The sequence below is a fragment of the Dipodomys ordii genome, unplaced genomic scaffold (assembly GCF_000151885.1).
Source record: "Dipodomys ordii isolate 6190 unplaced genomic scaffold, Dord_2.0 Scaffold39, whole genome shotgun sequence".
Classification (NCBI taxonomy): Eukaryota; Metazoa; Chordata; class Mammalia; order Rodentia; family Heteromyidae; genus Dipodomys; species Dipodomys ordii.
In genome coordinates this window covers 19,589-31,772 of record NW_012267255.1, presented here as the reverse complement: position 1 = coordinate 31,772, position 12,184 = coordinate 19,589, and the positions used below count along the sequence as shown (strand labels likewise).

General features: G+C 41.3%; 1 protein-coding gene across 1 annotated transcript in view; it reads right to left on the bottom strand.

Moving 5' to 3' along the window:
- LOC105987108 (adenylate kinase isoenzyme 5-like) overlaps nucleotides 1-11,873 on the bottom strand; it is a 55,780-nt gene extending 43,907 nt beyond the window's left edge. Inside the window, exon 1 of the mRNA XM_013018266.1 lies at nucleotides 11,834-11,873. Within this exon, the coding sequence (XP_012873720.1) occupies nucleotides 11,834-11,873 (40 nt within the window). The remainder of the gene's footprint in view (nucleotides 1-11,833) is intronic.
- Between the last annotated feature and the right edge of the window lie 311 nt (nucleotides 11,874-12,184).

The following is a 12,184-nucleotide window of genomic DNA, read 5'->3' as shown; positions in this document are numbered from 1 at the left end:
GGTACAGATATTTGCATTTTACTTTGCTGTGGTAAGTGATCAAACAGTAAAGTGTTCATGACAGGGATCTAGGTGGTGGGTATAGAAGTGTTTTATTTGTATGTTTGAGACATTTTTGTTATTAAAAAAAGATAATCTTTTCAAAACACTCCCTAGGTGATTTAGCTGATTAGCCTGGCTGGGAGCTTCCAGACTAGATAATGTAGGGAAGGCAATTAGCTCTGGTTTCCCCAGTGATCACTGCAGGGAGGTGCTGTTGATCTTTCTTTTCATATTTACAGTGTAATAATGCAGAGATAATGGTTTCTATCGTGAATGACTAATTGTTATGTTAGTTAATAAAAGTCCTTACTGCCTTATTAAAAGCTAGGCCATTCCTCTCGATGACGCTTTGTGTTCTCAGTATCAAGCTGGAGGGACAGTGGCAGGAATTTGGCCATTCGGTCCCAGTGGAATGGTCCAGAGACCTAGCACATCTGAGAAATCACATCATGTCATTCAGAGGGAATGCTCTAGCTTGTCATGCTTTGAACTTGTACGTTATCTGATACATATCTGGTTCTTTTGTGCTAGTTCTGTGACTTAACTCTAGGCCTTGAGCTGTGTTTGTTTCTGAGCTTTAATTCTCAGAGCTAGCACTCTACCACTTGTTGGTGAACTAGTCTCCTGATCTGTCGGTCTGGGCTAGATTCCAAATAAGAACCTCAGATCTCAGTCTCCTGAGTTATACTTGTTTCATTTGTACTAGATCATTTAAGTTTTCAACAGCTGCTTGAAACTGGTCCTATTTGTTCCCCTTTTATGGAAAAGCCTGTGCCAAGGACCCCTGCTCGGCACAACTGCTTTCCAGGTCTTCTCTCTGTAAGGCTCTGCTCTACATCTTTATGGAAGTCAGACAGACCCGATGTTCAGAAATGCACAGTGTGGCCTCCATGTCTGGCCCCGTGGGGTTTTCCAGAGTACACATCAGACTCCCAGCGAAATACAACACATAAATTACCCAAAACACTAAGCCACTGTTATCTGAAATTCAACTTTATCTAAAGGCACTGTGCTTTGATTTGGTAAATCTGACAGCCCTATCAGGCTCAAATGTGCTAGCTGGCACACTTCAAAGGCATCATTGCATCTGTATTCTGACAATTAACAACCTATGATTTTGTGATTCATTCAGTCAAAACCCACCATACCCAGAGAGTCAAGAGAAATGTTTTAAGCCATGATTCCAGCTCTTACATAGGCAGAAGACAAGATGAGTCCAGGTGTCTGGTGAGAGGAAACAGCAGGCATTGTGGATGTGACTCCTAAGTATTTCCCTCCCATGCTGATGAATTAGCTCCTGACACGGTGACCTGTCCCACAGCACCTCCAGCTAATCCTGATACATCCTCAAACAGAGATGAGGCAGGATTTTACAGTGCTCCTGAAAAAGCACTAATCAAACATCCATCCTCTATCCTTCAAGCAGAAGTCTCCAGGGCCTGTCCCCTACCCATCTGACCACACGCGTTTATCTTTTCAAATATATCAAGAGTCTGGTGCCTTCAGAAGTTGCTTCAGTGAGGCTCTGCTTGTTTGGGTCTCTGAATCCTGGAATTTGTTGTTCTAGAGTGTTCTTAAATCGTTACCATTTCTTTTTTCTGTTTTGTAGTCTACTTCACCCTAGGATGTTAGGCAAATATTAAATACAATAGGAAACTTTCAAACCTAGCTTTCTCTTAAAGAAAACCTTTTTTCCTGTACTGTAAAGAAATACCCACTCTGCTTTTTGAAAATTAATATACTTTGGAAAAATAAAAACAGAAAAAGTCTCTCACTCCCTGAAGGTAACTACCAAGGTTCAAAGACACATTTTATTATATTTTTCTTTGTAGTGTGTTTTAAATTTTCTATTTTTAAACACACATGTGTGTTTTTTGGTTTGGTTTTCACTGGGAATGTGTTGGCTCTAATTTTTCACTTCTTTAGGGTTTTGTGTTCTCATCTGAGAATAAACTTGTTGGACTGAAAAGGAGTGGGTTGCTATTCCAAGGTCATTTCTAGCACTGTGGCTCTTTGTCTTGTCAGAGAATATTTGTGCTTGCCATCAATTGATGTATTATGGCAGGAAGGGAGGACACTAAGGGCAGGTAGGGACATTTGTGTCACTGAATTACATTGGAACTTTTGTGTTTAAATTTGGGCAACACCATGGAAACAGAAAGTTCTGGACATTGTGATGGAAAATAAAATTGGTAGAACCTTCCTGAAAGATAATTTGACAATGTAAGGAAAAGGCCAAAAAGTTTTCACATCTACGTGCTTATCTTAAAAGAAATTAATTTCCTTTTTATTACAAAGGTGATACACAGAAGGATTACAATTGCATGAGTCAGGTAATGAGTTATGTATTTCTCTTAAAGGTAAAAAAAAGCTTAGTATACCTGCTCTCTTCCTTTCTCCACAACAAATGATAGAATGAAAGTCTCTGGGCTTGCTTCAAAAGCTCTACCAAGAGTAAGCTGAGCACTTCTGGGAAAAATGAACTATCCCACTTGTGGGTGGGAATGAGAGGGTAAAACTGAGAGGGGAGCAAAGGAAGGAGTGACATTGTCCAGAAAGAAATGTACTCTTTATCTGACTTTGTAACTGTAATCCCTCTGCATATCACCTTTACAATAACAGTAAATAAATTAAAGAAGAAACAACAAAAAAACCCAAGTGTGTTCTACATGCCGCGAGCTACCCACACCAGCTTTCCCGGCATTTATCTGGAGCCAGGGTGTTCCTGCACTCACTGGGCACCTGTTGTTGGTGTGTGGCACTCACAGTATGGCCACTTCCAAGGAGAAGGCATCATTATACATTAAAGCATCACAAGCAGCATCTTCTCCAGGGCCTGTGTCCCAGACAGACACCAGAGAATATCTTCCCTATTAAAGATGAACTGTGCTACAAGGGAAGAGAGTTTTCATGGCCTTGAATACTAGACAGTGGTTTTAAATATATTTTGTTCGCTGCTAAAAGACACTGAGATTTTGTTTCAAGAGAAGCTGGAGCAAATTGGAAGGAAAATAACTTTTTGACTGTTGTATTTATAGATCAAAACAGTCACTGTTCCCTGAGAGTTATCGGTTTGTAACTCTGCTTCATTCTTCAAGGTAAAAATTGGTCTCCTACAGTAAAGTGGACTCCTATAGTGTCCAGGTGTAAACAACTGCAGGAAAGTGCCAACTACGGCTGTTTATAGATGGCTTAAGCCCAAGGCCTGAGAGGCTCTCGCTTCACTTGGGTCTGCTCTGAGCCAACTACAGCTGGTATAGACAAAACATCATGTACAGCTGAGGAACATGAGAAAATACAGAAGACACGTATCCCACTTGTGAACAGTGGTTATGGCTCATACACACAGATATATCCTTCCTTGTTCTAGTTCTCTCTCTCTCTCTCTCTCCTCTCTGTGCTGATACTAGGGTTACTAGGGCTTGAGCTTAGGGCCTGTGCACTGTCCCTTAGCTTTTTCACTCAAGACTGGAGTTCTATCAGGTGAGTCACAGCGCTACTTTGGCTTTTTGGTTGGTAATTGGAGATAAGAGTTTTGCAGACTTTCCTAATTAGGCTGGAACCAAAATCCTCAGATCTTAGTTTCCTGAGTAGCTAGGATTACAGGTGTGAGTCACTGACACCCAGCCAATTCCTTTTCTTCAGGACTTAGCTCTGCTTCCAGTTCAGCCTTCTTGCTATCTTGTACTGCATGCCTTTGTTTTATATTCTTTCAGTGCTCTTCCCACCCTTCTAGAATATAATCTCTTTGAGATGACTGAATCTTGCCTTCTGTGTGTGTGTGTGTGTGTGTGTGTGTGTGTGTGTGTTTAGGCCTATGGCTTTGCTGATGCATAGCAGAAACCTCATGTGTCAAGTACCAATGAAATTTACCCAATGGCACACATACTTAATAAAAGAATTGAGTATAGAAGAAAATTTCTAGGCCTCCAGATCTAGAATTTTTACTCTTCCTATCAAGCAATTGAATGAGATCAATATGCAGTTTACCCATGTGTTGAGAAGTGGTCTCATGAATTTTCCTTCTCTAGGCTGACTGTGAGCTGTGATCAGCTCATTCTCAGCCTCCTAACTAACTAGGATTATAGGTATGAGCCACCAGTGCCTCGTTCCAATGACTGTTTTATGTCTTTTCCAATCTCCCAGTTCTTTAAAAGAGGAAGACCTTGCTAAGTTTATTAATTTGGTGTGATTAAAGAAAGGTATTCTAGTTCAACATTACCATGAGTCCTTTTGTAGTGAAAACATTGATATAACTAAGCAGGTTCACTATCAGCATGCAAGGCCAGCATTTCTACAACATTAAAAAAAATCTCATTGGTCTGTAATGTGTTCGAGGTTCTCTGGGACAATGGTTCAATGATTCTTTTCCTTTACTCTCCCATCCTGAAGGTATCAAGAGGTATCTCTTCAGGGAAGAGGCACCAGGGAATTCTCTGTGGAGGAGGTATGGAGCAAGTAATTCAGCTGAGTGAAGCCAAAGTCTTAGAATCAGATGGAGCTTCTTTGTGTATGTGTGAGCTCAGCTGTACTGGCTAGGGTTTTTTGAGAAAGAGAGGGACTATATTATAGAAACTGACCCACCTGGTCCTAGAGGCCAACAAGCTCCATGATAGGCCATCAAAAGCTGGAAAAGGGAAAGCTAGCAATGCAGTATGGTTTGAGTCCAAAACTATGAAAACCCGGAGCTGTGGGCTGCTGGGGTAAGAGATGGCAGTCTGAAAGCTCAACGTCCTGGAGTTCTAATGCCAAGGGTAGGAGAAAATTGACAACTTGGATCCAGAAGGTAGAGGGACTTCATCTTCCCTCTCTCTGCCTTTTCTGTGGAACCTGAGCTTTGAACAGACTGGATAGTGCCCACCCACATGAGTGAGGCAGATCTTTCCTTATTCAGATGCCAGTCTCCTCTGGAAATACTCCTGGAAGCACTTCCCTAGGAATGCCTTGACAGCATCTGGGTATCACTTCATCCAGTCCGATTGGTACACTTACTATTAGTCACTCTAACAGCCTTGCTCATGAACTGCCTGGTTTCACTTCACAGTGGAAAATCAATCAGGTCAGGTCTGAGTTTTCTCAGTGCAGTGGTTTCTGGCAATCTAGAATTCTGGTCATCTAGAACTGCAGATTGAAGTCTGTATCAAGGTTCCTCTCTCACTTTGAGATTTTCTTTGCCCTCACTCCAGTCCTGTTTTTCTTAGTGTTGTTCAACTTTGAGGTGCCACCTGTGAACCTCCCATCCAGTACAACTTCAGGTCTCCTGATGGGCCTTCCTACACTTTCTTCCTTGGAGTTTGTCCTGCCCGGAAGTCCTTGCACAACTGGGTCCAGAGAAACTTAGAGAAGCATTCCAGTCCATGAACCCAGAGAAATGGGGGCTTTCCTTTCCCCTGACCTCTTCCTCACAACCATGCTTTTGAAAGGATGAGTGGAAACAAGGCTAAGTCTGTGCTTTCTTTCGTCCCACAAATCCCTTCCCAGTGAACTTTTGGTAGTGGTTCTCACACTGTGACCCACAAATGGTAAGTGTGCATGTGTGTGTGTGGGGGGGGGCTGTGATTTCCCCATTTCCATTATCTAGCTCTAAGATATCATTTGCTTTTCAAGGATAGGCCAGAAACAGTTATCAGAACACTGCAGCAAGTTAAAGCATTGTATCTAATTCTACTAACCATTTAATTCTTTGCTACAATGTACTTACTTTTTGGTAGTTTTAAGATTTGAATCAGGGCCTCATGCATGCTAAGCATACACTCCAGCCACACCTCCAGCCCTTTTCTTGCTTCAGTTCTTTTTTTTTTTTCTCCTTGGAGCAAGCCTGAGCCATGATCCTCTTATTTATGCATCCTGTGTAGCTGGGATGACAGGTGCTTACTGCCACATCCAGAGTATTGGTTAAAATAGAGGTCTCACTTTTTCCCAGATTGGCCCTAAATCTCTGACTTCCTAATCTTTGTCTCCTGAGTAATAGTTGCCTTTTTTTTTTTTTGCCAGTCGTTAGACTTGAACTCAAGGCTGGGTGCCATCTCTGAGCCTCTTTGTGCTCAAGGCTAGTGCTCTTCCAGTTTTTGAGTGGTTAATTGGAGATAAGAGTCTCATGGGGACTTTTCTTCCCAGGCTGACTTGAAACCACAATCCTCAGATCTCAGCCTCCTCAGTAGCTAGCATTACAGGTGGGAGCCACTGGCACCTAGGTAATAGCTGCTTCTAAAATTGAATATGATTTCTACTTTCTGAAAGACCATCTAACAAACTATGTTCTTTTCAGTTGAATATCTAGTAGGCATTTTCTTTTTTTTGGTATAAAATTTAATTTTATTGTCAAGGTGATATACAGAGGGGTTATGGTTACATATATAAGGTAATGAGTATATTTCTTGTCGAACATTGTTACCCTCTCCCTCATTTTTCTCCCATTTTCCCTCCACCCAACTCCCCCCCACTCCCAGCTCAGCTCAAGGCTAGCGCTCTACCATTTGAGCCATAGCACCACTTCCAGCTTTTTTTTTTTTCCTGCTTATGTGGTGCTGAGGAATCGAGCCCAGGGCCTCATGCATGCAAGGCAAGCGCTCTACCGCTGACCCACCTTCCCAGCCCTAGATATTTTCTTGAAGGTAAAGGAAGTCTGTTGCTTCAAGAAAAAAAAAGTAACATTCGTTGCCAATGTTGAAGTTGTAATGGATATATTACTTCCTAGCCAATTTTTAAAAATGCTAATATCATACTTGAGAAGTCAGAGGCAATTGTACTTTCTCTGTAGGGTAGATAGAAGCACTCACTAAGCTAACACAATAGAGAGTTTCATATACTGCCTGGCATGTGTGAAGGTCTGAATTGATGATGATGGTTTCTTTCTTTTTTTTTTTTTTCTTTCATTTTTCTTACTGCTGGAATTTTTTTTTTTTTTTTTGGGTCTGGTTGTGGGGCCTGCACTCTGGGCCTGGGTGCTGTCCCTCAGCTCTTCAGCTCAAGGCTAGTGCTCTACCACTTGAGCCACAGCGCCACTTCTGGCTTTTTTTTTTTTTGCTTATGTGGTGCTGAGGAATTGAACCCAGGGCCTCAGGCATGTGCTCTACCACTGAGCCACCTTCTCAGCCCCTCTTACTGGAATTTTTATGTTTTATATATATATATATATATATATATATATATATATATATATATATAAATTGTGAAAATACTGTACAGAAGGGTTACAATTACATGAGCAAGGTAATGAGTACATGATGGTTTCTATACAACAATACTGAATTATAAAACAAGAAACAAGGCAGTAGTAGAAAAAGTTGCTTCTTATTGTGAAGGAAGCACTACCTGGAGAAAGGCCCTGATGAGTCAGAGTTGTCCTCCTTTTACAATAGAGAAGAAAAAAAGGTAACAGGAATGTAATAAAATAAGGAGGGGCATTGAAATACTGGGTTTGAGGCAAAATTTCTTATTTCTCTAGGAAAATAAAGAGGACTGTTTGTGCCGTGGTTAACGTGCATATAATAACACAAAACATTACGAAAATAGCTCTCAAAGCTTCCTACTTACAAAACTTCACCTCGGTCAATGCCAACGGTACACAAGGCCATCTGTGTTCCTGACACACTGAAAGCGACAGCTGCTGCGTATGACCCAATCATTATGCCATTAACATCTCACCTCATCTGATTAGACAGATGTGTTTTCCAAATGGAAGTTTTTCTGCCAAGGCTTTAACTCTGAACTAAAAGGAATTCAGTTCTGTCATATTTGGGGCTGAGACAGGCTATGAACAACGGAGAAGGGAAAACAAAGTTCAGATAGGTATGGAATTAGCATGGTAATGATGAAGAGATAAAAGCCAAAAAGAATGGAGAGAGTGGGCTGGGAAGGTGGCTCAGTGGTAGAGCGCTTGCCTTGCATGCTTGAGGCCCTGGGTTCGATTCCTCAGCACCACATAAGCAAAAAGAAAAAAGCCGGAAGTGGTGCTATGGCTTAAAGTGGTAGAGCGTTAGCCTTGAGCTGAAGAGCTGAGGGACAGCACCCAGACCCAGAGTTCAGGCCCCACGACCGGACCCAAAAACAAAAACAAAACAAAACAAAAAAAGAATGGAGAGAGTAAAATAAGGAAGGAGGGAAAGAAGCAAAAAGGGAGGGAAGGTAAGAGGGAGGGGGGAGGGGGAGGAAGGAAAGAAAAAATAAGGGAGAGGAGAAGGGGAAATGAAAGAAGAAAGGAAGGAGATCTGAAAAGGTTGTAAAAAAATAACCATGAAAAAATAGCGAGGTTCTTTAAAACATAGCTTTTTCATTGTCCAAATACCCTTCTGTTTCCTGTGATGGCTGAATCCATGTCTTGTACATTCACATCCGTTCTTCTGTTGTGTGTGGGGAAGAGCAAAGATCCTCAAAACCACCCGTGGCTGCCCTCTGAGATCTAACTAAAAGGTATTTCTCTAGAAGCAACTACTGTGCTACTTTCTTCCTGAATAAGAAGATGATATTTATATACGATTCTGAGGTCAGCCAGGCTTATTCTCGCAGCCTATCCCTTTGTGAAGAGGAACACGTTTCCTCTTGGATCATGGGCACTGTTCTCACCTGTCCAACTTGGAACTGTTGCTTTGCAAGTGAAACCATGAACCCTCAGCTTAGGGGAAAAGTTGCCTGTTTTCAGTCAGAGAGTAGCGCTGCACCGAGCCGGGAGCAGCTGTGTGGGCTCATAATTAACCTGAGAACCATCCTGCAAGAAACAGCTATTGCAGTAGCAATCTGCCTGTCAGTTCCAGTCCAGGAATTCCAATTGCTATGTCGGTTGTTATGGAAACAGACCACAGTGCTTCCTAAAGAATTCATTATTCCAACAGATATATATATATATATATTTTTTTTCTCATCATTAATAGGATATCCAAATGGGTGATTCAGACATAATGGAAAGAGGAGCTCAGAAAAAAAGCTAGTGATTAGAGAAGACTTCTTAGGAGCCAGAAGTGAAACTTGACTTCCAGGCATGATTAGATAGGGAGGAAGACATTGTTAGTGAAAGGGCTAAGGAAGAGGCCAGGTCACAGATAATAGGATTGCAGGTGGGGCTGGAGCCTGAGACTGACGTAGGAGTGTCCAGGGAAATGGGAAAGACACATTGAGGCCAGTCAGGAGAGTCTAATGAGGCCAGTCTAGGCCATCTGGAACTTTCTATTCACTAAAAGGAACTAATGAATACTTTAAAACACAGGAAAAATGCTGTAGGAATGGTAATTTTGTCTTATGAATAAAAAACTGTCAGAGGGCCAGAAGTAATGGCTTGTGCCTGTAACTCCAGCTACTGGGGAGAGGAAGATCAGAAGGATCAGGGTGTGAGGCCAGCTCTGGCAAAAAGTTATTGAGATCTATCTGAACCAACAAGCTGTATCTTAGCTATTCATCCTGAGAGGCATAGGTAAGAAGATTAGAGTCTAAGGCCAGCTCTGGCAAAAAATGTGGGACTATCTGAAAAACACCTACAGAAAAAAAAAAAGGTGAAGATATGGTCCAAAGTGATAGAGCACCTGCCTACCAAGTACGAAGTCTTCAGTTCAAATCCCAGTACCATCCAAAATAATAAATAAGTAAATAAATAGCAGTGAGAATGTCAATCCAGTGCTAATACTGTAGCAGATAGATGCTAAGACAATAAGCTGGAAAGTGGACAAATTAGTAATCTATGCAGACTGAGCCATACTTATGCCCCTAAAATCATCTGAGTCATGTTACCCATGCAGCTAAGTTGTGTCTCTGACAGCCTAACTATTATTTTATGAGCTTTATATTGATCTGTGATAGTGCAGCCCCAATTACCATCACGCTATCTAAGGAAGAACTTAGTGCTAAGGCCTCAGTTTCCCTAGCCCAGGGGAATACCTTAGTCCTCAATATAACAGTGGCTCAAGTCTTTCTTCTTACCTGAGTAGTGACTAACTAATAAACTGAAAGACAGGAGAGTTGGTTAGCTAGAAGAGAAGGATTTTGCTCAGACCTAGCAGCTGCTTCCGGGATGAGGTCTGAGGCTCTTGGAGGGTCTCACGCAAGTCTAATGCCAAAGATTTTAAATTGTGCTCTCTGCCTTTTTAAAGGGCACAGAATTTTTTCTGCGGGTAAGCTGAAGTCTTTAGTTATGTCTAGACAGAAGTGACATTTCAAAATACATTCCCAAATTCATCTATGAATAAGTACTGGATGAATCTGAAATGACGTAACTGCCAGAGGCAGCACCAAGCACCACTAACATGCTATATCGCTGCTAGAAGTTTTGAGGGCTTCGTTGTTGAAATGATTGATTTCTTTAGGATAACAGAAAGTTCCTACTTATTTTTTCCTGTCAGTCATGGGGCTTGAACTCAGAGCCTAGGCTTTGTTCCTGAGCTTTTTTGCTCAAGGCTAGTGCTCTACTACTTTGGGGTGAGCCACAGCCTCATGTCTTGTTTTTGAGTTGTTAATTGGAGATCAGAGTCTCACAGGCTTTTCTGCCTGGCTGGCTTTGAATGATAATCCTTAGATCTCAGCCTCTCGAGTAGCTAAGATTATAGGTATGAGCCACCAGGGCTATACTTAGTTTGATTTCTAGATAGCAAACTTGTTGAAATGGGTAACAGTGATCAAGATATATTTATTGTATCCATAAACTGTTTTGTTAAATGGCAACTCCTTTGTACAACTACTTAAATGCAACAAAAATAAATAAAAAAGAGCCTTTCCCTTTCCTCATTTATTCTTGAACATAAAATTTAAACAGAAACCTGAATACACTTTACGATATACATGCCAAGAAAGCTGATTATTAAAATTTACATGGAAAAGGAAACTTTTGTAGTCCATAAGCACAACCAATTTTTCTTTGAAATTATGACTTCAGAAATGTGTTTTACTCTTTGATAAGAATGTAAAGTAAGCATGGGAAGAGTTCAGTCTACTCCCCAAATTAAGAACAAGGAGAGGTGGATGAGAGACAGAACTAAGGTAGAGTTCAGGAATTCTCATGGATGCATTCTGTTCTCTGTGGCTGGAGTTTTCCCTCTGTCGACTCCTTTGAGAGCCTTCACTGGCTCTGCCTCCTAGCTTCCTGCAAAAATGCTGCCTCCTCAGGAAGCCTAACCTGGGCCACTCTCTCTGAAGTCAACATCCAATTCTACTCTAAACTTGGCTCAGAATTCCAGTTCTTGTCTTTTTCCTACTTTTTGTCTTAAGGTGTATGGCACATTCATTATTCTCTTTACTGGAGTCCTGGTCACTGCCTGGCATGGGTCCAGTGTTCCCTGAGTATTTGTCAAATGGCTGAGTGTGTGAGAGTTGAGTTCAGGACAACTGAACCCACACAGCACATACTGGGATAAGGAACTGTAAGCCACAAACCAGTTGTTTGAATGATTTTGTCCAAACCTTTTAAGTTCTCAGGATTTCAATTTCCTCATCTGTCAATGAGGGAGATTTACTCAGAGATTTGCAAGAAATTGTCCTGTAGTTAGCAGGTAAGATTTGAAGTCTATCTGAATGTGTTTGTGTAGAAACATAGTCATGGAAGAAAGGTGTATCTTTTCATTGTCTAAATATAAATAGAAAATTTCTGGGAAACATAACGTAGGTATATATATTTTAAATCCTTAAATGATAAATAGAAAATGTGTTCTGACAGTACTTGTGTTCTTCCCAACCTTTCTCCCCTTCTCTTCCCCTCAGGTATTGGGCCAAAATCAAACATGACTTCAGAACTGAGTGTCTTTCTCCCATTCCCCACCCCTACTTATTGCTATGAGCAATTGTATTAGAAAAATTGAGGGCTGTTACTTACCCATCATGAAAATAATTTTATTTTTTCTCAAATCTTCCATGAAGCCTTAAAAAAAGAGTAATTTCAATTACTGGCAAGAAATACTGTAGCAAAGGCCTGATTTTTAACCTGTTATATAACCTCAGATCATGTATTTGTGCCCAAGAATTCAACCAGCTTATCACCATATAAGAGTTAATGAGTTGCTTACTCAGACTAGCAGGGGAGCGAGGCCTCTGCCCTAGAGGCTGAAGACCCAGCTGCAGGTTAGGTTGCTGTGAGGCTCAGGGCTGGAATCTCTGAGTCCACAGACAGGTACTGCTCCAACCCACAGGACCACCCCAAGCAAAGAAGGATGCCAAAAAGCTTAGG